At 36.7% G+C, this 27,638-nt stretch overlaps 1 protein-coding gene across 3 annotated transcripts in view; it reads left to right on the forward strand.

Annotated features, from left to right (window-relative positions):
- NPAS3 (neuronal PAS domain protein 3) overlaps positions 1-27,638 on the forward strand; it is a 596,309-nt gene that overhangs the window by 556,417 nt on the left and 12,254 nt on the right. For all 3 annotated transcript variants that reach the window (XM_052693214.1, XM_052693213.1, XM_052693215.1), the window contains 2 exons: positions 7,158-7,351; positions 13,140-13,246. In XM_052693214.1, coding sequence (XP_052549174.1) covers positions 7,158-7,351; positions 13,140-13,246 — 301 coding nt within the window. The remainder of the gene's footprint in view (positions 1-7,157; positions 7,352-13,139; positions 13,247-27,638) is intronic.

Genomic DNA, 27,638 nt, shown 5'->3' on the forward strand with positions numbered 1-27,638 from the left:
TTTCTCGTGTAACAGTCTTCCATTACTTCTACAATATGGTTGCAGTTTATTGTTTCGATAACTCGAACCTAGACACTTCCAGATCAGTGAGTTTCATGTGATAGGTGTAAGGTTGGCAATTTCAGGTTCTTGTTTTGACTTTGCTCTTTTGGAGAGTTAGAAGGTGGTCCTCATCACCTTTCCTGTAGTTTATTAGTTAGTGAGAAAGGAATGGGAGATAAGAGCTTGTGCATCCTGAGAGGGAGAGTTGGAATTATGCATCCCAAGAAGTTTTTGCATGTGTGATCAAAACACTAGCTTTTATGCAGCAGGCTGTTTGTGGCATACCTGAATGAAAGTGACTCTGGCTATTGTGCTTGCTACTGGAGTCAGTAGTTCTTATATGCAAATAAGTATTACTCTACTTGGGTCCTTTTTGGCATTGAGCAAGAGCTATGAACCGAGTTTGCCAAGCCATGGTGCTTCTCACATGATGCATGCCTTTATGTATGCAGTGTGTTTGAGGTCTCATAAGGATACATTTTTAAAACCCTTAGGATTAGGCTAAATTCTCTTTCTGTCTGTTCTAAGCAGAGAAATAGCTTTTGAATCTTATTATTTGGTGGAAGTGATGTCTGGGGCGAGTAGAAAAGCCAAGAGTGTCTCCAGAAAGTAGTACTGACTTTTTAACAATAGAATATATCCTGAGACTACATACGCTGTTTAAATGTAAATGTCATTTCCATTCACAAACTGTCTTTTGCAGGTGTATTTGAGGGGATTTAAAATGTACTTGCCGGTGGTAAAGAGGCTATTGATCTTGAAACTACATATGTGTTGGGAATAATGTTTGCCCTCCTTGAAATCAGACTTGCGTTCTTTGATAAGGTGCTCAAGACCACAAGTCTTAAGAGTGGTTCAGGTAGCATTCAGTGCAAAACTGAATTAAGACAGTGCATTTTACTTTCAAAAGTGTTTCTCGGGATTCAGAGATTATTTCCTAGACTCTTTTTTTCTTGGTCACCATCGTTCAGAATGGCTGACTGATGACTGGTTTCCTTTGTTCTGGTGCAAACCTGATACAGTAGGACAAGGTTTACGTGTAGAAGCAATGTCTTTCATTAGATGAACCACTATTGTCTGGAAAAAATAAGATTTCTGGGCATACAAGTGCTTCTTAAAGAATAAAACTGAAACAGCAAACTTCTGAGCCAAATAAGAGTTGAGAACATTTATTATAAGTAGGCATGTTATTCTGTTATGCTGTCCAGCAAAAAAGGTAGGTGATGTTATGAAGTTGGAGGAAAGAAGATAGGATGCTAATCTTGGAATGGAAAAGAGGCAGTGACACAACAGGAGCATGCATCTGCAAACTTCTTTATCTGTGAGGTAATTCATCAGGTTTCCAGACATGCAGGAATCCCCTGGAGTGGCTACTGGGCACGTGCAATCTAATTTACATGACACATGCTGCTAGTCCAGTGTTTCCTTTGCGTACTAAAATAGCTCTCCATGTGATATAGAATTGACATGTGTGTACAGCATGTCAGATGCATGTGGGGCACATCAAACTGGTGTATTAATCAACATACTGCAGCTGTAGTAATATGCTATTTTGAACACCAACATGGCATGTTCTGTGGGACTTCACATTAGGAATACTGCAGCGTTTATTGAAATGCAGTATGTCTGAGAATGGAATATGCAAGTATTACTGGAACTGCAAACCCAAGACCTTACTGGTGGACCTCTTTGAACCTAACTGCTGCTGTATAACAAGGATAGGCAAGTTTCATATTTTTCCAAACCTTTCCTGAAGATTGGAAGAGCAGCCCCAAGATTAGGAGAAATGACAAGGCAGCAGAACCTCAGAAGTAAATGGCTTCTGACCATAGGAAAACAAGCAAATCGTAGATTACAGGATCATATAATTCTTTTAAAGGTCATCTAGTCCAACTCCCTTGCAATGAACAGAGACATCCACAGCTAGATCAGGCTGCTCAGAGCCTGGTCCAGCCTTGGCCCTGGAAGTCTCCAGGGACAGAGCATCCACCTCTTCCCTAGGCAACCTGTTTCAGTGCCTCACTACCCTCACTGTAAAAGATTTCTTCCTTAAGTCCAACCTAATTCTACCCTCTTTAAGTTTGAAGCCATTTTTCCTTGTCCTGTCACCACAGACCCTGCTAAAGAATCTGTCCCCTTCTTTCCTGCAGCTTCTCTTTAGGTACTGATAGGCCTCTTGCCATCCACCAGTACTGAATCCTTTTTGGCAGGACTGTTCTCTGTCCTTTTATCCTCCAGATTGTATTGACAGTGGAGGTTGCCTCAACACAGGTGCAAGGCTTGCACTTAAAAGTGTTGTGGTAACTGCAGAAGAGTACATACAGGAAGAGGAGAAGACAACACTGATACATAAAGAAGACTATACTGAAGTTTGGGTTGATAGGCATAGTTATACTTTGATGTCAGAAAAGAAGACTTTGTGAGATATCGCTGAACTGCAGAAACAACAGTAGACTGTTTTCTTTGAAAAGCTCAAAGGAAAGCCTTTTTCCAAATGTCTGATCTTAGTTTAGAAATCACCTGAAACCATTTAGGCATGCTTTATATTGTGGAGTGTTAAAACACATCTGTCTAGTGTTACAGACAAGTTTAGAGATAGGTGTCCACATGTCTGTGTATGAGTAAATAAATATTCCAAATACATGGCTACAATTTCTAAGATTCAGTCAATTTTAGTTATTGAAATTAACAGTATGTTAAAGGTTTAAATGTTAATTTTGGAAAGATATAATAACACCTTTGAGAAACCAAAGCAAATATATAAATTCTTGATAATCACAGTTCTTTTTGTTAGGGGGAAGAAATGTATCTGTGAGATTTTCATAAGAAAGTTGCATAAAAATCCAGGCACACAATCTGTATTAGGATGTTTTCATACATGACTGTCTTGTCAAAATTTGGATTTAAGCTATAATTTTAAGGTTTCAAATTTAATGTCTCATTAAGAGAAATGAGGTGGAGGAAGAATTTTTGCCAGTGTGGTTGTTTCAGTTCAATAATAAATTGGCATCGTCATTCACAGAGAGAACAAAAGAAATAGTTTAGAAATTTATTTCTAATGGAAGTTTAACTTTTGAAGAACACAGAGATATCTGAAAGGTAAAAATCACAGATTTCTCATGCTTCCAGGTTTTTATTGCCTCTGGTAATACATGTCCTTATTTTTACATCACATGTATGTGAAAAAAATAGATGTAATATTTAAAGATGCCTTTTGACAAAGAAAATATTTCCATCTCTAGAGGTGAGACTTATCTTTAAAGGATGATGAGCAGTTTCCAGATGTGTTTTTCAAGTACTGGGCTTTCCTTTCCTTAAGTCTTGACAGAGGAAAGGTTTTATCAAGGTCTCTCTGATGCTCTTGTTTATTATGAGAAGACATTAGTAGAGTACATCCAAGTGCTTATCGCCTAACAGATGATTAAAGAGAGCATATGGCAGGGAAAATAAATATATATTTGTCCAAGCAATGTGGCTTGTTGACACTCCCACACTCACCATAAATTGTGTATATATGTACTCCCTATTATATGTACACTACATGTACATATAGTATTTTGCAAATCTCTTTTCTAATCAGCTAAAAATAAAAGCCAAATAATGCTTTTTTTTTTTTCTCTGATATTGAAATGTCAGGCAAAGTTGATTTAGAATTTTTTAACTAAGCAATTAAGCAGTACAGAAGATTTTTATAGTATTTGTTTTGCTTTAGTCTGACATTTTACAGCAGGATATGTGTTCTATTTATTTCACAAGGTCACCAGTTTTATTCTTGCAGAATGGTATTTGGTTCATCTACCTGTTTGTCCATGTACAAACATCATACAACATTGCAAGCAGTAATACAAGTTACAGTGGTCTATGTCAAACCCTAGTCTAGATCAGGACATAAAGTTCATTGTGGATTCCCTCCACTTCTATATGATGAAAGTATCAAGGAAGTTAGAATATCTGCCAGTAAATAGTTTGCAAGCCAAAAAATAAAAAAATCTCACAACCCAATCTATCTTTCATTAAGTTATAAAAAAAAAAAAAAAAAAAAAAAAAAAAGAAAACCTACTAATTTCAGACTGCCTTATTCATTTAGGAGACACAAAGAGAAATGCTGGAGAAATATGTATAGCTCTTGACATAAAACGTTTCTGATGACTCCTTTGGTCAAGAATATAACATTCACCCACCTTTTATATAATGGACAAAACACAGTATGACTACCTAACTGTGACATCTAAATATGACAATCTTCTTATATAGTATTACTAGAAAAAGAAAGGTAATCGTAGTTTCAAGGTGGATTTTGATTGTTCAGAAGAAAGTATTTATAAATAAAGCAGCACAGAAGAGCTGCATTTTGTTTTGCTTTTCAGAATGTTCCTATCAAAATTTTGTTAAATATTTACATCTGCATCCAAGTATTGGACTCCACATAGCAGTTTATTCTTGCAATTTAACTTCATTAAGGTCATTATACTGATTTAGAGTATGATAGACTAGTGCTTTGGGAATGAATTATAAAGAGATTAATTTTACCTACTGGCGATAATTGACCCCATAATTCCTATCACCCCTAATCTCAATTCACATGAACCAATGTTAAAAGTGGCAATACTCACAATGTAGGCAAGGTCGTGACAGCTAGTATTGTTTCTTACTACCAATTAGATTTCCCACTTGGTGAGTTTGACTAATGTCATAGAAAGGGTTTCAGGCATGGAAATAGGTTTTTTTAAGACACACAAGCACTAGAGCTGATGAGCATTTTGTTGTACGTTTCCCAGTGTACAGAATGCAATTGAATGCTGACCCATAAAGTTTGAATTCACATAGAGATTTAGAACCTATCTTGATCCATGAAAGAGCTAGAAACAAACAGTAATTTGAATCTGGAAGCAAACTTTCTTGAAACTTGATGATGGTAAAATGTGGTGTGCCTAGCATGTTTGGAACCATCTCTTGTTGATAATACTACATTTGTGGTGTACTTCAGATGAGGAACCAAAATAAAAGAGTGAGTTTTAATTGAATAGATGCTTTTCAAAATCAAATCATGTTGATAGTTAGCTGCAAATGACGTAGAGACTTCAAAAAATACAAGGAAAAGATAAATGGATTTTAAATGTGATGTATCTTAATTTTTCCCCTAAGTAATAGTGCCAACTTCAAACACATTAACATAACAGTTTTCTGAGAAAACAACAGAACAACAATACTCTTGCATAGCACTTCAGCATAAGATTATTTTTCACATTATTACTAGTTATCCATCAGCTTTTTTCCAAGTATTTACAGATTTGTGTTTCTGGAGTAAGCTGAAACTGTGTGATAAAATAAGACAGATAATGATAAAAAGCATATGTATATGCAAGCCTAGCTAGAAGGAGCAAAGAACACTATTACTGCCCCTCCTGTGAAGTTAATCCTATTTCTTTTGGCCATTTCTTCATTAGTTTATGAGGTCTAGGGGAAAAAAAAATTAAAATGTGTTTGAAATGGTATTTTTGCATCTTGCCTTAAGGTACATCTACAAATATTCATAGAATAGTTTGTTCTTGGAAGGTACATTAAGTGTGAGTTTAGGCAATAATTACTTCTAATGTGAGTGGTCAGAAAATTGCATTTGAAATGGACAAACAAAACAAATAGCATTTTCCTCATTCTTATTCACCATACTGGCTGAAAAGTTAAATAGCAAATAAAGGAAAAATTTTAATGATCAAATTTGGAGTGGGGAAGTGTGGAGAAGGTAAGAGGGAAAAACTTCAAGGCTCAGGTTATACATGTGCTAGCGTTAATTAGATTTGAATTCAGCTGCAGTCTTACTCATGAGCTTCTCCTTCACTTAACTATCTATGTCATCAGAAGTATGCAAAGGGTTTGGCTGCTATCTCTGTGAGATGAGTGCCAGAGGACGTAACTACATCCCAATTCTGTCCCCTGCCCCATACTAACCAACACCTCTGCAGACCTCTGCATAGCAATTTTGGGATCACAGTGAAAGTGACCTCTGTGCTCTGTAGCCCTGTTCTTCATGCTGAGGCTGGAACGTGCTCTGAGGATGAAAATCTGGAAAAGCCTCCAAAAGCCAGTTCTTAAGACACCTTATGCATTTGTACAGCAACTGCAGTTTACATTTTCAGTCTGGTGCTTTTGTTCTATTGAAAAAACAACTCATGTATTTTTTTCCGTGGTAGAATTACTGAGGGCGTGAAGCTGTAACTGTTGGATTATTCTGTACCCAGAGTTTCAGCTTGTTCCATTTCATTCAACATTCTTAGACTTTCATTCTCCAGGAGTACAACTAGATCTCCTGAGCATCTCCTGGCATTGTCTTGTGAACAGGGAGAGAAACCACCAATCCCTAGAGTTTTCGATACATACATAGTGCATTAAGCAAAGGCATTATATTTCTACCAGCTCGTTAAAAGCTTACAATGGATGCATTAAAAGCTTGCAATGGATGTGTCCATAAGTTGATGACTTGTACTCTGCTGCTTCGCAAACTGTCAACCAGAAATAAGTAAATCAAGGCTATGAGCAGTGTCTCCATGTTGAAAGTAGCTAGCAATTAAATTAAAACCGTTATGGAAAAGTTTCAAAACTAATGATCTTTTCGTCTCATATTCAGTTTCAAAATGTTAGGAAATTAATGCTCCTTTTCTCATTTCATTAGTTCAATTTTCTCCCCTTCTCTCCTTTCTTTTATTGGATTCCTAGGGGTTTCTCTGTTATTATTATTCTCTTTCTGTAACAACCACTACAGTAAAAACCAATAGCACAGGAGTTCTGAGTTTTTATTTGATGAATGTGAAATATTTGCCTATATATATAATAAAACAAATATATATTTTATATATATATATACATATATTTATTATATATATATATATACGCATTATATATTATACCTATATATTTGTTTTATTTTATTTTGCCTTGAGGACATATCGACAGTCAATATTAATAAGCTTAAGACTAATACTGGAAGTTAATTATTACAGTTTCTGGTTGTGGTAAGTGTTCTATAGGATATAGTAATTATATCCTTTAAAAGAAACTGATGTCATGGTCGCATCCAGAATTCACTGGATTTTCTTTTACTGTTTTTTTTTTTTCAGGTGATTCATATAACAGGCCGCTTACGTCTGAGAGTGTCACTGTCTCATGGACGGACAGTACCCAGCCAAATCATGGGACTTGTTGTCGTTGCTCATGCTTTGCCACCTCCTACAATTAATGAAGTCAGGATTGACTGCCACATGTTTGTCACTCGTGTGAATATGGACCTCAATATCATTTACTGTGAAAATAGGTACAGATTTTAGCTCCTTTTTTAATTGTTTTATTTCCATATATTCTTTATTCCGTTGGCTTAGTAAAAAGTTTTGGAATTTGTGATTCCTGCAATGTCACTCTGGTGTTGTATGAGAGCACTGGATTCACACTCATTGTCATCATCTCCATTACTGTTGCATTCTTAGAGTATAAACTAAATACTATGTTTTGAAGGAATTGTTCCTGAAATAGGGGAAGATAGATCAGAAGAGTTTCGTTTAAGCTTCCCTTGCTTTTTACAATCTGCCATTGTACCCCTCAGAGGCAAGATTCAAAGCTGCTCATATGACTTATATGGCTGTCCTTACACGCTCCCCTGTCTCGACAAGTCCTACTTTATTTACAGTTTCCTGGTTTTGAACAAATCTGTAGATTGCAACACATTGTGCTTAGTGTTTAATGGAACAGAAGCACAGATGGCCTAGATAGTAGGCTAGGAGAGGTGGGAAAACTGTAGATTAAAATTGTTTAAGGACATATTAGGAAAGGCAGCAGTGAAATGGGAAGAGGTGAATGAGGAGTTGGTGGGAGAGGAGGCTATGTTTAATGTAACAGGGACAAGTGATTTAGGAAAGTAGAGAGAATTTAAGTTCAGCCGTCTACTCCCTATGACTAGGGCATCAGGAGTGGCAGGATTTGGGGCAGGGAAGCCCTGCCAGGACATTCATGTTAATGCCTATTGTTGCCATTGGGACCTTTAAAAATAGATATAAAATGTAGAGAACAGGTATTTGGAGCAGAATGAAGAGATCTGAGAAAGAAGATATGATAAGGAAGTTTGAGTTCTGTTGATGGAAATCTCAGAGAAAAGCCACAAAACTTTGTCAAGAGAACCTGTCATTAAAAAGTAGAACAAGCAAGATTGCTCGGGCAAGCTTTTCATGTATCTGCAGAAATTGTGTGTTGTAAATAAGAGTTCAAGATCTCTGTAATAATCAATAATGGAACACCTCTGTTCAGAATAGTACATCCGCATAAATGCTCTGTTGAATCAGGGCCTTACACAATTTACAATAGTTCCGAGTTTCAATTATTAGTATATCTTTGCTGTCATGTTGCTAAACTTCCACAATAATGGTATTAAAAATATTATTTGTCTATTAAAGAGACCACTTCATCTAAACTTCCAAAGTATTTTCTAAAGGAAAATGTATTATTCTCATTTTTAAGTTTGGAGAAATTGAGCAATAGTAGGTGACTTGCACAAGTTCACACAGAAAGTTGATAACAATATAAAAATTTACACTGGATTTTTGCCTGTGATTCTACCCAATGAGTTTCTAGATTCTGTATAGTCTGGCAGCTATTGAAAGAGCTCTGGGATTTAGCACTAGGATCTAAAAGAAAACTTTAGCCTTAGTGTGTGATTTGACTGTGACCTACACTGGTGGTAATGGAGCTACCACTGCAGAGCTCATCAATGGTCTCTGTGAAATGAATTTCTGGTGTCTGTCCAGTTCCTAATTAACAGATTTCCTTTTAACGAAATCACATGCACTTACTGTTACCTTTGCTGGCAACCTCAATGGGAGAAAAAAAGCCAGGAATGAAATGAATGTGGAAAATGAACTATTCCATCAGGTCAACTATAATATAAATTTTTGGATTGCGTTAGAAAGATTTACACTTCTCTGCTGACCATTTGGCATTTTTAAGAACCCTACACTGTGTGTGTTTGTGTTTAATTAAACAGTTTTTTCAAACTTCCCATGCATTTACATGTAGAAATTAGTACTTAAAATTCCTTGAGAAAGGCATCACTGAAAAACCTAAAGTGCATCGCACGTGGAATGCTGTTTGGAAATCACAAAGAAAAAGCCAGTAATGTGGTAAACTATGGTAAGCTAGCTGATTTACTTATGCAAGAAAACATTGAGCATAATAACATTTTTCATTAGAAAAGGCAAAGACAATATCATAAAGTTGCTTTTCCCTGTCTATAGTGGATTTCTTACACAGTAGGGTGGAATGCATATGATGATACTTAAATTTATGTTGCAATAGTTACATTTTTAAGACTCAGTGGCAGTGTTAAAAAATTATAAAAGGAATTTCAAATAGTAGAAACTGTTCTGCCAGGACTGAGAGGTGAATGTTAGCTCAGTGAGACAGCGGGGCTTCCACTCCTGAAAAATAGTGTTAGATTGGCAGGACTTAAATTTCATAGCAGGCACATAGTAGAATAAGACTATTAAAGCTGGAGGAATGGAAAGGGCAAAAGAAGGCAAGGAAGTAACTGAACAGCTGATATGAAGCTGTCAGATGAATTATCTGGGCATGTGCCAAGGCCATTCTCTGACTCAAGGAAGTTGGTATCTCTCTTCTGGGGCTATAGAAAAGAAGTTTAAGTATCCTTTCCTGAATATATGGGCTTGACTCCTGGCATCTGGGGGCAGCAGAGAAATTCTTTGTGGTGTAACAGTAAAGCAAGTGCAATGCTGATGAAAACGGAAAAATAGATCCATGCTGGGGAAGCCATAAGCATTATTTATGGAGCAATGGGGAATTACTAGCAGCAGCAGGGAGTATGGAGCAGAAGCCATGCTACTTAACCAAAATAAATGCTCACAGTGGACCATTGGATCAGCAGGGGTGAGATCAACAGTACTCCTATTTTTCCAAGCGGTTGCCTGATTGCAGTAGTGGGGAGTGAAAGTGACACAAGTCTTTGGGTGCATCTTGTTAGTTTATTCTGAATGAAGATATCTGCATCAGAATCCTGGAGTCACTGCAGAAATTAGTCAACAACTGTTGACATCCTTTTGAAACAAGATTAGTTAGTACACTGGCTCTTTCTAAGAATTAATATTTTATTCTGTGATTATGGAATGGAGATGTAAATTTCAATATGTCAATCCATGTGCCTGCTATCCAAATGTGAAATTCACGTCATCTAAACTTCATCACTTAGTGTAAGATAGTCTAGAATTTATTTCTTAGTCAGTGGAGTGAGAACGGCACCTTCAGAGGATAAGCCATCTTGGATTATGATAAAGGAACTAAAACCAAAATAGAGACCGCTGCTAGAAGACAGTGTAAAGTGTGCTTTCAGTATCAACTTACTATATATCACAAATATAAGGGGTTTGGCCTGTTGGTATGACAGTAGTTGCCATTAGTTACTTAAGACGTGCTAAAAGAGTCTTGTTTACAGACATTCAAGTGCAAGTATCTGCACATTTTTGTCCTAATTCAGCAAAGCACATGTCTTTAAATTTCAGTTATGTTAATAGTCCTGTAATTCAGTGGAACCACCAATCTGTTCACAGGTAAACCTGTACTTATGTTTTAGAGGATGGACATCTGCCTATTCAGCAGAACTGAGTTCCTACTGATCTACCTGTTGCTTTAGCATTTTGTTGGGCTGGGAGCTATAAGACCTAGTGCTCTAAAATATAACATTTCTTCCTTTTCTCTCTTTTAGTGATCTATTTTGCATCTTAGATACTTTCGATATGAGTGTCCTCTTTGATGTAGTTTCTTTCCCTTCTGATTTTGGTGTCATTGCTTCTCAGTGATCATCATATACATCTCTAGATTCTTTCCGTTTCTTCCATTTTTTTTTAATCTAAAGAAAAAAATCTTTTATCCTTTACATGTCTGTTTTGAAGAGCCATTTCTTAATATTTTCCTTAAATTTAAGAGACTGAATTTGCTTCTACAGTTGCCTTACTTTGTTCATTTTTAAGTGTTAAAACTTTACAGAAACACTCTGCTGCATAGACGCAAAATACACCTGAGTCAAATTTACCAGAGTGCAGAATGACAGTCCTCCATGTGAACTGTAGCAACCATAGCATGGGTGCATCATGGGGCTGTGGCTGTGATGCTGCACAGCCCATTTCTCCCCTTCTACAACACAACTGCTCCCATACTTCTAGCGGACCACGTCTGTGTTGTTAAATAACACATAACCGTTCGAGCTGTCATATCCTTTCCCTGCAGCCTCTGGAACAATCATATGAGGACCAGGAGTGACAGAACTCTGTCAAAATCTGTCAAGAGACTGCTCTTTTTTTATGTACTGGACTTCTCCCTCAACTTGAAGCATAGCCATCTCCAAACAGAAATACAATATTCTTAGGCCAAAGAGAGAACAAAAAATGCTAATGAGGAGAGTATAGAGCTGAGAAGAAGAGAGGCTTGAGTTTTTGTTCCTGTACTATTTTTGTGCTATTGTATAAAAAATAATATACAGTCCAGAGAACAGAAAACTTTTAATGTCAGACTCCATTTGCTCTGATAAGGTATCTTATCACTGGTCAGAGTTCCTAGGTCCTTTGCTTGATGGCTGCTAATTCACTGTGCAAACTAAGTAGTGTAACTCAGCAGGAGTAGGGAGCCCCACTACCACCATCCCAGACTTCTTTATCTGATGAACGTTGTGAACTCCCAGTAGGTAGAAGAGATGCATTTCAACTGTGAACAGTTGTGGTGAACAGTAGATGGGTATCCCTACATAGGTATCCTACATTTGGCTAAATACTATAATACTAAACAGTCCTTTGACTTCAACATGCTCTGCAAGTGGGACAAGACTGTTGTGTTTTATGCTAAAGTTGATCTGACAATCTGGCAAATCTGAGTCCATGTGTTTCTCCTGTGACAGTTTTGCAGGGGTTTAATATGGACAATGCAGCCAATCAGTGCTGCTGTTGCGCTATCCAATACTTCATTCCTCTTCCTCCTCCAGCCTTCCCTGTCTATGCACTTTCAGATAGTATTGCCAGTCAGTGCCTCAAGGTTTGTGCTCACCACCTCTACCTGCTGGGAGCCCCTTGGACCTGTGTGGTCCAGCTTCTGTTTGATCTCCTCACTGGCCTGTACTCTGGATCACAATTCTGTTGTTTCAGCTGTCTGGTTCTATCAAGACATTTGGTGTTTCTTACAACTCTCTTAAATGGATGCCTATTATGGCTTACAACTGTGAAGTGGGCTTAAACGCAACCATTATAGCATGCTTTAAACTTTAAGGATTATTCAATTTCCAGAAAACAATCTTACTTTTAATTGCTGGTATGTGCAAGGCATTTTCCAAATGTTTTGTTTTCTCTACTGCACTTAAGAGCATTGTTATTTTGGTACTCAATGACAAAAGTTTGCACACGCTCACAGACACAAAGGTCTGAAGAATAGATTTTAAAGTCTCTACGTGCAATAAACAACAAAGTCCCAGTTGAAAGGGCCCAGAGTGAAAGCTGAGCTCCCAAATGAATTGGACTAAAAAAGATAACACCCTGAGGCATCTGTATGTCTCAGCATTTAAATTATATCCCTTGAAATATCAGTTTGGACTTGGTGCCAAGAGATGGTTGAAGATCTTTTTCATGAATATATGCAATAGAAGACCAATCTGTTTAAATGAAATGTCTCTAATCATTTGTTATACCATAGTTTTGCTTTATTGTGCAATTTTGAATCATCTTGGTCCTTTAATAAAGATTTTGGATTGTTGCAAATGCTTTACAGCTTCATGGAATTATACAGTCTTGGTGTTACACTAAAAGAATAGGGAACAAAATAACTTTTCACTTACTCAGTGAATTATATGACTTCGAGGTTTTTTTTAAAACTGATTTCTCTTTTTGTTTTTAAGGCTTCTTCTTCTTAGTGCAGGTATGTTTGGTTAGAATTTATGGAAGAGACTTCATGACATTATTACAGTGGTGAAAAAATTATTTTGCAGATTTCATTTTCTTAGCCACTTCGCAATTATTGTGTTCTTTTCCTTCTTTAATTACAAATTCTATTTTTTTCCTTTTTAGGATTAGTGATTACATGGATTTGACCCCTGTAGATATCGTAGGAAAGAGATGTTATCACTTTATTCATGCTGAAGATGTGGAAGGCATCAGGCATAGTCATTTGGACTGTAAGTACCTCCATTTTTTGTCAAAATAATGTGCTATCAGATTGTTCCTGAACCACTGTTTATATTTCCTGACTGGAAGCCTGCATCTTGCAGCTGCTTTTTTTCATTACAGAACTTCATAGGAGGTAGCACAAATTTAGGTTTTTGTATCAGCTATTTTCAAGTCTTTCTATAGATGCATAGCATAACTCACATATGTTAGAATAAAAAATTGTATTTGTGTTACTAGAGTTTCCAGTAGCTGTTCATGCACATGTTCTGTGCATTATTTTACTCCCTCAAAGAGGTATTGCTTACGTGAGAAACACCTTTTCTACACAGAAAATGAACTCCTCTCATTGTTTTTTGTTTGAATCATAACACGGAGGTCAAAAACCAGCATATTTGGGATTTCACCAGATTGTTCAGTACAGAACTGAGCTACATCTTCACCAGTGTTTAAACCACGCAGTGCATTTACATCTAAACAACCTCAATCATCTAAGTCCCTGTTATTTCCACACGGGTAGTATCTGATGATCAGGATGAGGGAAATACAAAAGGATGAGGGAAATACAAAAGAAATACAAAAGGATGAGGGAAGTACAAAAATGTTTCAAGAGACAAACGTTACCAGAGAGCATGTGTCTCTGTATGGGGGAAGGGAGGTTCAGCTTGATTCCTTGTAATTAAACTCTTTATATTCTTCTTATTAAAAGCCATAGGGCCTAATTCTTTTCTTGTTGAGATCTGTTGACTTCAGTGATGGTGCTCCTGATTTACCCTGGTATGAAAAGAAACTTAAGCCCATAATCTCTAGTTTATCTGTGCCTGCAGATAATTCTTTGGAAGTTTCAGTGACTGACTGCGTTTATGATTGACTTGTATGTTTTTCTAATTTAAAAGGCCATCTGAAAGCTGCTTCTCTCACATTTGAATAGCTCTGCTTTTTCGAAGTCTTTATAATGTAGAATTTGGTGAATCCATGCACCATGTCCTGTTAGCACTCACTAGTGAAAGGGTAGCAACTCAAATCCAGCTACCTTTATTAAGTTCTTAGAGAACTACACAAGATGTTAGAAGACATTATAAATCTTTGGTCCCTTTGCTTGATACGTAAGAAAGACAGGAGAATAACTTTAACTGGAAAGCAAGACAGGAAGGACCACTTCTATGATAATATCTGGCAGCCAACACTACTATCAAGTTCTGTTAGCTTTCAAATAGTCCCTCAAATCACTTGCAGGTAAGGTGCATTTAGCATAAGAAGGTCAGGTTAGATAAAATTCTGTGGAAAAAAATCAACTATCCATAATGAAAAACAAATGGCCATTCTGCATCATTTACATTTGGATGTTTTAATATCCACAAGGATATGGCAGTTGATAAAAACGAAGGAACAAACCGAGAAACCTACTGGGTTCTCTTGAAACTGGAAGTCAAAAAATGACAAGTTGCTTTTCCACTGAATAATGTGACCAAGGAAATAAAAGATATTTATGACTGAGACTTAGCATACCACCTGGCAGAGATGAACATCCCATTTGAAAAAGACCTTAATCTTCTGAATGACCACTTCTCTCTGAAATAGAATATGCTTTATGAAACATTCATCTTCAGAAAACTTAGAGACTTCTTTCTCAAACAGTGCAGTGCAGTGCTGTGTGGCCTAGCGTATGAGCACTGGGCTAGCACTCAGGAGACCTCTGTGATTGCTTCACATTGCTGTAGATATTTCTGCTCTCACTGTATGTCTGACTTCAGCAGAGTTCCAAACTTTTTCTGTAACTATAGCATAAATATTCTTTCTAGGCTCAATATTTTCAGTAGGTGAGGTCACTTAGTTAGGTCTTTTATTTACAGGTGTTCTCATGGCATATAGGAACAGGATGTTCATAAAATCATTCAGGCTGGGAGGAACTCTGGAACACTATCTGAATCAAAATTGATTCATAGCAAATTTTTTAGGTCTTTGGCTAGCTGGTCTTGAAAACCTTCAAGGACAAGTATGCCACAACTTATCTGAGCAGCCTATTCCAACTACCCTTAATAAGGGCTTAATTATCACCACAGTGATTTATTTTTTTTTCCATCTGGCTGGTTAGAATTTCCCTGTTTTGATTGTGCAGCTCGTAGCTGCATCTTAGCAGACTGTTAGGTCTCCCAAAGCCACCTCTTCTTCAGATCAAGCAGGCCTGTCCCTACGGTTGAGTGTTCCAGCTCCTAACTTCTTGATAGCCCTCTGTTGAGCTCACTGAAGTTTATCACTATTTCGCTTGTACTGGAGTGCCCAAATTTGATGTTATTTTCCAGCTGCAGCATAAAAAAAGTCAAGTAAAGGGAAATAATGACTTTCTGTGATCTACTGGTTATCCCCTTTTGTACAGCCCATAAAGCTAGTTTGTGCTTAGTCTGTTGTCCACCTGGACCACTGGGTCCTTTTCAGCAAAGCAGCTACCCAGCCAGTCACTTCACAGCCTGTAGCATTACAGGGAGTCTGTCCATCCCAGGTACAGGCATTTGTTTTTTCATGTTGTTCAGAATCATGCTCTGGATGAACAATCGTGAAGTTTAAATTAGACTTGGGAATAGCTCAGTAAGTATACTTGCCCATTATAACTGCTGCAAAGGTTGAAGTGATGCCCAAAGAGATGCTTGATTTTTCTAGCATTTGGAAAAGTACTTTGTAGAAATGCCATGGGAAAGAAATCATAAAACTCCAAAATACTTCATAGCAAGTTTTCCATCACAGAAAATCAAGCTTAAACAAATCTAGAAAGATAAAATCCTTGTTTCAGTTTAAAAAAAGAACTAAAATTCAAGAATCTGCAACACTGGCTGTAGAAGGTAAGAGACAGCAGAACTGTAGTTTCCCTAAATAGATAAAGCAGGAGGTTTGTCAGTCCTATGCAGAATGCTTGCTTGATATGGATAAAAAGCAGTGTTATACAATGTTTTAAAGAGCAGCTGGAAGCTGAAATATCAGTTAAAAGGCTCTGTGAAAAAGTAATGCAGGACTTGAGAAAGCATCAATCTGAAGATGTATTTGGTAGATGCTTACAGAGAGCTTATAAAAATCTGATAGCTTTTTAAAGGACAGAAAATAGTTTTTAAAGATTAAAACAAGAATCCCAAATTGTATTGGTAAATCTAAGAGTAAGAAGAAACACAAAACTGTTACTGTTGCCTATTAATTGACAAAATATTAGAAAAAAAAATGGAAAAAATAAGATGAGTATATGCTCCCTTCTCATCCAGGTTATTCAAAGGCATCAAAGAGGAAAACAAAGAAAGATGAAAATGCTGCACAAAATCATACAAAAAAAAAAGAGAGCTGTTGATGGCTTCAGATCATAGCAACCTATTAGAAACTGTGAAAAACAGGCCTTGTTAACTCTATCTCAGATAAAAGAAGACAAAAGCTGTTTCAGGAATGTGACAATAACAAGTATAATGGTGAAGAAGGTCTACGGGACTGTAACAGTAACAACAATCTTTTGTAAGGGAACTGCTGCCCTAATTAAAGGTCAGCTACAGTCAATGGAAAACCTTTCATTGCTTCAAAGGACATGGGGATTATGTCTTAAAAAAGCAAATTTATAGAGATCCAAGTCCTGACCCCAACAAAGTAAATAGCAAAAATTCCACAAGGTTCAGTGGAGTCTAGATTTCTGCTTTGTGAGTTATGTTAGTTAAAGCTTAATGAGACCTCACCTGGAGTGCTGTGTCCAGATACGCAGTCCTTAGTACAGAAGAGACGTGAATGTGTTGGAGTGAATCCAGAGGAGAGGCATGAAAATGAGCCAGCAGATGGAACACCTTTCCTGTGCAGACAGACTGAGAGAACTGAGGATGTTCAGGAGAAGCGAAGGCTTTGGTGAGACCTCATAGTAGCCTTTATCGGGGGACTATAAGAAAGAAGGGACAGACTTTCATAGGTTTTTGTTGTGACAGGACATGGGGAAATGATTTCAGATTAAAACAAGGTGGATTTCGGTTGGATATAAGAAGAAAGTTTTTTACAGTAATGATGGTGAGGCACTGGAGCAGGTTGCCCAGAGGGGCGTTGGGTGCCTCATCTCTGGAGACATTCAAAGTCAGACTGGATAGGGCTCTGAGCAACCTGATGTAGCTGTAGGTGTCTCTGCTTATTGCGGGGGAGTTGCAGTGGATGGCCTTTAAGGGTCCCTTACAACTCAAACGATTCTATGATTTTAAGATTCTAATGCCCTTATGAATTGGTAAAATAACATTTATACTTTACCTGTACGTGTTCCTGCATCTATTCCAACACAGTAATATACAGTGACAATCCATAAATTACTGAAGCAAAAGCTTTTCTCAAGTATAAATAAAAAGGGATACCGTTTCTGTCTTGTTTCATACAAGCCAATTGATAGGTGTTACAATTTCACCTTATTAATGTATTTCCTATTTTGTAAGACTTCTTGGTTTCAGAAGTTAGGGAAATTTTTCATTTGTTAATCTTTGATGCATTTTTGAATAAATTGCTTGTAGAATCCTGACTGATACCACTTACAATAAATCAAGTCTCTCACTGAGAGAATAGTTACAATGTGCTGTAGTACACAGTCCAGCATCACAACACATCTGATGGCTCAGCTGACACCCCATAACTGACTTAGCTGCAATAGCTTGTGTTTGAATATGAGATCTCAAAAATTGCAAGTCTGGCCATACCCTGGCTCAGATACCATCCCTAATCCTACTCTGTATAACACAGTTCTTTGTTAGAATGTGTGGCATGAAAAGAGTAGAAGCTGAATGGTTTACACTGCATAGTTAAACATCTAGGACTAACATACTGAGAAGACCCCTTACAACTAGGTTACTTTTAAGAATAGAAAAGACGGTAGGGTCTCTCTTCCTATTTACCTCTGCCTAGAAACACTGCAGGGCTGAACTTCATATCAAGCAAAGAAAAGCCATGAATCTCTTTGCATGGGTAGAATTGTCTTTGCTCCAATGGTAAGAAAGTGATATAACAGATGGCAGGATACATTTTATGTCAAATCAATGTTAGAAATCAAGCAAATGAATAAAATTACTGATGTATTAGACAGAACACTGTCTTTAAGATTCAGCAAGGATAATCAGTACTGTTGTACAGATTGAGATACTAGGCATGTGTACTTCTCTTTGGTTACCACTGTTATACAGAGGTCTGATTTAAGAAGCAAATATGCTGGTGTCATATACTATAGGAGTACATTTTTCATTGAACTGAAAAAATGAATGATCCTCACTGAAAAGTAACTTCAGGTATTTGCTGTTGCAGTTCAATGAAGATCATTAAGAATGCTGCAAAGATGCATTTAAAGCATTTAAAAGGCTAGACCTCCAAAAGCAGCAGTGACTGTACTTTTGGACAAGTATAGAGCAATGTGCCACCGTCTCAAAATGAATATATTGCTTGTAAAAGTACTGTCAAAAGTATATACTGGCATATAATACATGTTTTTTTCATTTTGGAATCTTAATTGAGGTCTAAATTCAGAAACCTGACACTGACAAAAAAGATATCTGCTGTTCTCAGCTATTGCATAGAAAATATCATCCTACTCTTTCAGGATTTGATTTACAGCTATAAGAAATACAATTCCTCAGTAACAGTGAGCCAGGGCAGTTCATTTCCCATAAAGCAAAGGTCTCTGATGAGTGTGTTTCGTAGCGTTCCCTTTCATCTACTTTATCTGGTTTTCAGTGGTTAGAATAATCCAGTATTTCTGAAAATAAAATGCTGCACATTCACCTTTATCATGGCTCCCATGTTTTTCAAGGGGTATTACCCCCTCAGTCTGCTTTTGAATAAATAATATATTCATTATTTCTTTTACTTATGTTCAGTAGAAAAATCCTATTGCTGTACAAAATATTACTTAGTGCTTTAGACTACCAGCTGTAGTTGAACTAACCCTTTTAACTTAGGCACATCAGTTATACTTTTTTTTATTCTCTTAATAACCTAAAATACATGAAAAACAAATAGAATGAGTTGATAATTTCTAACAGTAAAATACACTTCAGATATTTTGCTATCACGCTGTGGAATAACTCTGCAATGTCAAGTAGCACACAATTAGTAAAACTGTAGGGGGAAAAAAGAAGTGTTTTGATCCTGAGGAATTTTTATCCTAATCAGATCGAAATTTCAATGCTCTTGTAGTGCTTAATATCTTCAATCACCAAAAAAAAATCAAACTGATTCCAATGTCAGGTTTTGCATTCTGGGACTGAAATAAAATGCTAAAATATACAAATGAATCTCATGTTTGTACAAGTTTATTATCATCGCTAAAAAGCAAGATTGATTCTAAATTAGGTTGATAGAATGTCTGGCATTTAGCTAATTCTTAAACCAAACTTGCCTGGCATCTTGATGACAGCCTAGTGTATCTCTTTGTCAGAGTGTTGTACAGTTTTCCTCCTTGTCTATACCATGCCCGTATCGTGGCCAGCAGTGATTTCTGCAGTGCAGACCACCATCCTTATGACCTTTAAATTGGAGATGGTGGAGATAGAGCAAGATGAGGGTATAAGAGAGAAGAAAATGGAAGAAACTGAAACATGTAAAGAAAACATTTCTTTAATTCACACTAGGAAAAGAATGAAAATGGAATTTGTTTCCAGCCCATACCTAGCATTTGTTTTTCAGAACTAGTGAATCACCCAAGCTTAGTAACAAAGAGCATGTATGACTGTGTCATGGTTCTATGTTTTTTTGTTTTTTGTTTTTGGGTTTCAGTATTGCACATCAAAACATCATGTAGTGTACGGGGGCATTAAAGTGTCACCGCCCCAATCCCAGGTACCTATCCCTGTACATTACAGCAGTCACGGGATCTGGCCCTTCCGGGTGGGGGGGGCGCTCTCTTGCTGTCTGGCAGTGGGTGCTGGAGGGTGCTTTCCTGGCCGTTCCAAGCTTTTCAGGTTTGACTCGGTCCCAGGAACTCTCTCTCTCATCTTGTCTGATTTATTCATCTCAATTTCAATTAAATTGTATATATTGTGTTATCTTGTATTCCAATATTATAGTGAAATAAGTTTTCCTCCATAGATTGTTGCTGCTGCTCTTTTCCTCCCTTCCTTCCTTCCCATTTTTGTGGGACTGGGGAGGGGGGGTAGGGCAGAGGCCTGTCGCCCCTGTCACGGACATAGATTGATCTGATCAACTCCCTGACAGACTGATATCTTTTAGCTACTTTGTGAAATCCTGTAAGTGTAGCATTTGCTCCTGCAACTGTTTCTTTCAGCTATGCTGATCTGTCTAGCGCATTTTCTTTTTCTGCTCTCTGATCAGTGCCAGTTACTTTAGAAGAAGGTAGAAAATACTGTGATTTTCAATTATGTATGTTCCACCCTCTTTTTTTCTGTATTACACTGTTTATTCATGGTTTATTCACTGTTTAAGATATAAGAATTTATACCACTGCCTACATTTCTGTTTTGGAGCAGGTCCTGTACTATTGTAATATTGAGTATTCTAATTTTCCCCTTAAATATTCACGTATCTCAAATCTCGATAAATTTTTAATCTTTATAGTATCTTATTGCTAAGTTTTTCACGTGCTAGTTTTATATCACTAGGCAAATGTTTTTTGTATGTAAAATATATTATTCATCAGAAGCATCAGGTCTTTTAGATAGTCAACAAACTGGAGAAGTTAACTGGAGAAATTACATAGATAAAACTTAATCTATTTAAACCACTGACTGCTGAACTTGCTATTTCCCAATTCCAGAATATTGCCTTCTCCAGCTTGCAGTATACAATTGTTTTGCAAGATGCCTCAAATACAGTTTCCAGCAAAACTATTTTATTTAATTCCTGGTGTTATTTCATCTTCAAATTAAATCCAACTCTTTGATGCAGTACTGATTATTATGTCCCCGTTTCAGTTTGTAGGCTCTCCATTGTAAGTCTTTCATAGCTCGCTTTTTGTTTCCCCAGTTGACCATTAGTCAGTGAAATATCCTGCCTGCCTAATCCTGCCTGCTAAATGGCCTCTGCACATTTGTCACTTGCCACTAAACCTAAGGGAGGAAAGTGAACTGTTATGAAAGTGTACGAAAGTGTACTCAGGAGATATTTTCATGGCAAGGAAAATTGCAAGAGAAAGACAGGAAAAGAAAGTTTGGTTGATATGCCAAGTACTGTCTAAGGCAATTAACGACTCTTCAGAAATCTGCCTTTACTTCCACATTTGAAGTCTTTTTTTAAGCTCCAAATATAAGTTCAATTTTCTTTTGAAGCCACTGTAATGGGCTTCTATCCTAGTGCATTGGTCAGCTGAAAATTACACCTAGCTTCTTCTCCTACTTGCATTTTTACTTCCTATTACAAATGCATTCCTATTACAAATGCGTGTACGACTGGCTTTGTAAGTACAGCTTGATTTGCCAGTTACTCCCTTAACCATTTTCTTAATTTTTTTCTACAGACTTTTGTGCTCAAAATTTCCAACCCATTGATTAATTTATACTTCTTTGATATTCATGTTATGATAGATTGCAGAACAACATGGTGAATTGCAAGGCTGTGGGAATATCTAAAAAGAGAGGAATATATAAGATTTTATTATGTATCTCCAGCAGCGTTACCTTCACTCTGACCACTAAATTATTTTTGTCATCACTTTGCTACCTGCCATCTGGCTGCACCTCTATAAATGTATGCCATTTTAGAAAGGAAGGGGAAAAGTACTTCCAGTCACATATCCTTTACCTTTGCTGTTGAGATTCGCTCTAGGATTATTGAGACTAAAAACATTACTTTATAAAGTAAGTTAGAAGCAGAGTGAGTGTTGCTCCATTGAAAATCCAGGGACAATGTAACATTTTTTTTGTAATTTCATAGGCTGTGAAATACTGCATCCTGAAATGAAACTATGCTAATGTATGAAGAGGCTGTTACAGATCTTTCTGGAGTTTCAGAAATACATTAGCACTACGTTTCTCTTTTTTTCTGTTCTTTTTTCTTTTTCAAAGGTCTGGGCAGTTGACCTAATGTCTCTGAGGGAGACTGTTCCCAAAGCCAGAAGGATATGAAAATAGTATCAGTAAAATCTGTAGCACATATCAAATATGAGATAGTGTGGCAACAGAACTTATTAGCACTCCTGTAAAAGAACCTGCATAAATCACCTGTGGTCTTGATATCCATGTGCAATGTGGTCAGTGGTGGATCAATATTATTTTTTTGATATCTGGTAACTTACAAAGCAAGTGGGCCGCTGTCTGAGACTTTGGCCCAGTGGGGATTTTGGGAATGCCCTGCCAATCATCTGAAGCCTTTGTAACTAACCTGCACAGACTGTTAGGCATTGGTTCTGTGATCATAAGAAACTTATTTATTCAGACATTATTTTATTCTTATTTTATATGAGTTGAGGGCAAAGGGAGAGTAGTGCTAAGGTATCTTTCTAGGGCTTGAAGTTTTGCTGAGATTTTTAATAATTATTATTCTTTTTACAGTGATCAGGTTTAAAAAGGGCACTATGTTTTAAATATGCCTTATGTCATTCACTGCCAATAGTGAGATGATGATAAATCTTTGTGGGTTTAAAGGCATTCAGACATTCAGTTGTGCCATGCCACCATGACAGTGTACTGATCTCTTTCCTGCAGTGTCTAAGCTGAGAAAACTATATTCATTTTGCTCAGTACAAGCATCCATACAGAGACTCAATCCATAAACAAAAGCATAGTTTAAAGGATAGTATCCTTTCACTCAAAACAGGCCATCTTTAATGTATGAAATTCAGAAGGAAAATTAATACAGTTGCCAATCTGCTTCTGTGTTCTGATCAGTCTCTCTGAAACCACTGTTTCCTATTTGTAGGAGATATAGCTGTGTATAGTTCACTGATAAATTTGGCATGGAAAGGGTTATGTTCTAAAGTCATTAATCTTACATAGATTTTCATATGATGGACATTAATATTACTGGAGAGATGGAGAACAGATTTAAGCTGCTTGAGCAAGCAGGGCCAAATTTCTCCTCTGATGTTGCATTTTAGTACCTGAAGGCAAAATTTGGATCTGGGATTTCATTTTCCCCTCCAGTTTGAGCAGACAGAGTTCATTAATGATAATGGAAGTTCTGTCTGAAGTTGGTGTTCAAAGCAGGCTTGAGTTTCTAAAGGACCATTTCAATATTAGCAGAAGGAAATCACTTTATGGCAGAATTGAAGTTTTAAAAGTCACAGGGAGATAGACAAATCACATGGGAGAGGAAAAGTTAAGAAGGGGAAAAGAAAACCTAGAGAATCTTAGGTGGAAAAAATCTGGAGTTTATTTTTCAATCCATTTTATTATTAAATAAATGTAGTTTATTTACATCATTTCTATCTGTATAAAGAAGAGTTTTCTGATATACATATTGTAATCTTCCATAACAGTTCATCCGGTGATACACTGAATTAGATAGTATGACTGTCATGAGTCTATTACATTTGTTCAATATCTACGTAATTTTTTAAAAATAAACATCCTACCTGGCACGGTATATTCTTGATAATAGTTATTGTTAAACATAAGTTTTCTGGATAAGAAGACAATTTTTAAGCGATGGACCATGGGTAATGGTATGCATTAGCCACATGTAAGGAGGAGGAGAAAAAAAAAGTTCAGTTTTTCTAAATGGTTGATTATATCCTTGAGTAGAGGTTTTGGTTTCACTTAAAAAAATTTTTCCAGCAAGGTTGTTAATCCTTATTTTTGCCTAATTTGTCAGGTGTTTAAGTATGTAGCATCCTCATGCTGGATGATTTAGCAATATTACATACTGCAGAAGTAAGCAATCAATTGCCATGCACAGCATTTTGAGAGTGAATGCATATGCTTAAAACTATTTCATGTTAATGGAGGAGTTAGATGGGAGTTTGGGTACCAGTATATAGTTTTCCTTCAGGAATAGAACCTGCTCTTTCCCACTCGACTTTGGAAAAGATGAGATAAGCAAGTATTACTGCATAATACCAACAGCAGGTTAGCAGCCAAGGTCTCAGAAAGTAAGTGTTATTGACACAATACACCAAATTCTACCCAAACCTAAAAAGATGTTCTGATGAGAGACTGGAAATATCCCAGGGCTGATAAGCAGCTATTTACAGTAAGGGGAGATATAGCAATATGATCCATGGGGACATCAGTGACAGAATGATGTCATTTTTGCCCGAGCAACCTGCTGTGGAAGCAATGCTTTCAGCCTGCTGTGTAGAGAGCAAATTTGTGCACAAGCTTTGCTTACATCCCCTTATGTTCACCCCACCCAGCATAGGAAATGATAAATCAAAGTGTTAGCAGAGATGACATGTTTGCTCGTAGTGTATCTATGGGTCTTTCATTATTTATCTCATAATTTTGTTTAAGTACCAGATATCACTTGGCATTACTAAATATTGTTCAGTTCTTTGTTCTCATTGCTAAAATCCAGTCTGTGTATGCCTACTATTTAAAACATCTAACTTACTAATTGCAAAATCTATAGAAAAGTCCTTAGAACATCAAAGGCTCACTTGATCCTCAGAGCTGTTATAAATGAAAAACTGTCTCTGTTACAAGCAAATAAGGCACTTAATGCACTCTTTCTGGCTGTGATGCTATTTTTCCTGTGGGTTTTGAAAATGACCTTCCTGTAAGTATCAAGGACTGTAACTTTTCAGATAAAGAAACTGGTTCTTGTTTTAAGTCTATGCCAGGCTCATTCCCCTATAGCCCACAGTTTTCAAAAAGAGAAGAAAAAGTAATCCAGAATTAAAAAAATAAAAAAAAACCCTCTGTTTCCAGAGCAAGTTACCCTGTCAGCTTGCCTTGGGCCTTAGGTGGAGAAGTAGAGATTAAAGAGTCAGTATTCCTTTTCATGTTTCGTCTGCCAGTTTTGTGAATGTAGAAAGAGTACTTGTGGCTGTAGCTAAGTATCCAACTGTGGTATTAAATATGGCATTTTCATTCTATTGCAGTAAATTAAAAACACTTTTATAAGTTTATTACAACAGGAATTTGGTATCAATACTATATTCAGTCATTGATAAAGGTATTACAAGGAGAAGGCTGAATAGCACAGCAGATGTAACCTCAATATTTTCACTAATTATAAAGAACCTCTTTGTGAGGCTGTGTGAATATGTAAGATGATCTCATCATTTCCTATTTACTCAATACTTACCTGAATACGCAATATAGTGTAGCTTTTAAATGCATACGAACATGAGTAGAATGTCCTTTTGTAAGAGACCTTGCTAAAAGACTGCTTTTGATATACAATTTCTTCATCTCCTCTTCAAACTGAATTAAGCTACTTCCTTCTTTTAAAACACAACTCACTATTTAGAAGCTTTGGCTTTGATTTCTCAGAACAGCCTCACAGGAAGAAACCATGTTCTTTTTCCTTTTGTAACCATATTTCTGAAGACAAACTTGTACTGATTTATTTTGATTTCTGAACAGAAATAGGTTCCTGCAAAGAACACTGACTGTTTCTTCTTCTCCCCCCTCCTTTGCTGCACTGCTACAAGTATATTGCTGAGCACAAAGCTACCAAGGAAAACTGAAATCCCTCTGTTGGGAACAGTGTACATAGCAATATATTCATACTTTGAGAAACAAGTGAGATTTTTAATTTAGTTTTTAGCATTACGTACTGTGTTTCTTGCATGCTAACCAACTGAATTGAAGCTGAGTAAGTAATGTCTAAGCAAATTTTATACAAGTTTAACATCTACCATTTTAGGGAATATGACACTCATTTTAAAACATTAGCCCTCAGTAATTAACTTTGACTAAAGGTTTTATATAGATACATGTGTATATATACATATATATGTATAATTATGTGTTTTCTTTTTCCTAGTGTGTAGAATTTTCATTCTCTTCCTCACAGTTATACTGATTGTAAAAACTGCTCCTGACAGCTATTTAGCTGAGAAGTCAGTGTTTGAAAGATTTCTCTTTATTTCCATACAACTTGGCTTGGTAACAAGGTCTTTTTTCTCCTCTCTGTTATAAGTACGTAACTTCCATTAACATTTTGGAGACATGCATGTATTGGCAGGAGAAACAAAGTCTGTAAGAGAAGTCACCTTTTGTGCTGTTCTTACAAATAGGCTGATATACCCAATCCTGCACAATCGCATCCAACTTCAGTCATCTGAGAAATCCCACTGATGTGGTCCCAAGTCTTACTTTCCCACATACTTTGTCTCCAGGCTGGATATTCCATGTATGTTTTTCTAAATAGAAAACAGTTTTGCTAGCAATTTTGGTAACAAACAGAAACTTAAAACTCTGTATTTCTCAGTGTACAAAAACACAGACCTGAATTCAGTAAGGGAATTGTCTTAAATATATTCTGATTAACCTCAGAATGTGTTCCAAATGCTATTATATTTTCCTAAATTTATGCTAAACTGAAATGGGTTATCTGTTACTAGTAACAAAACATAACTTCAAAAGCACAGCTTAAGTTGGACTAATTCTGTACTTCATTTATTCTCAAAACCAGTAACTTCATTAATGGACTCCCCATACCTGTAAACTGAAGATCCTTAAATAATACTATAAATTAGAAAACATATCAGATGTTTTCATTCTTTCTCTTGCATCACATTGAGAATTTTTTTTTCCAAGTTACAGTATGATCTTTCAAACCTCGGTTGAGTCTATCCAGTATACTCTCAAAGGATGTAAGAACCAGATTCAGCAGCACAGCACAGCTGGTCTGCCAGACAATCTCTTTACAGAGAGAATTTTTATATTGAATCGTGGGACTTCCTCAAGAGCATGGTCCACAAATCTCTAATATGAAATGTGCCTTAGACAGTTACAGGGAGAAAAATTCTATGTATGTGGCAATATATCTGAGCTGGCCAAATAGAGAGGGGGAATTTGCAGGAACATGAACTTCACGGAAAGCCTATTTTCAAGATAGTATTTCAGATTTTCTTTGGGTGCTCAGTAGTTCAAGAGTCTGAACTCTGTCTGTAGATTTTTTGCATGCAACACCTATACATTGAATTCTGCCTTAAAAAAGCACATTTTCCTTCAGAAATGGCTTGTAAGGTTTTAGTTTTCCCTCTTTCCATAGCTCTGAAATGAATGCTCAGTGCAGCTCATGACACAGACTTTTCCAGTGGTGCCAATGTACCTCTTACAACCAATGTAAGAGGTACTGAAGGAGGAAATGTCCAGAATGAAATGGACTGAATGGACTAGAGGATCTGGGTCTCCATAACTATCACTGTGCAGGATTGCTGTGTCAAGTCACTGTATAGTGACTCACCTTGACTTTCAAATATCCACTATGGGCAATTATGAGGATTCATCCTTTAATACTTATATATCATGGTAGATTTGGGTAGAAATTGTTATAAAGAGGACAGCACAAACGATA

The sequence above is a fragment of the Tympanuchus pallidicinctus genome, unplaced genomic scaffold (assembly GCF_026119805.1).
Source record: "Tympanuchus pallidicinctus isolate F22 unplaced genomic scaffold, pur_lepc_1.0 scaffold3, whole genome shotgun sequence".
NCBI classification, from domain to species: Eukaryota; Metazoa; Chordata; class Aves; order Galliformes; family Phasianidae; genus Tympanuchus; species Tympanuchus pallidicinctus.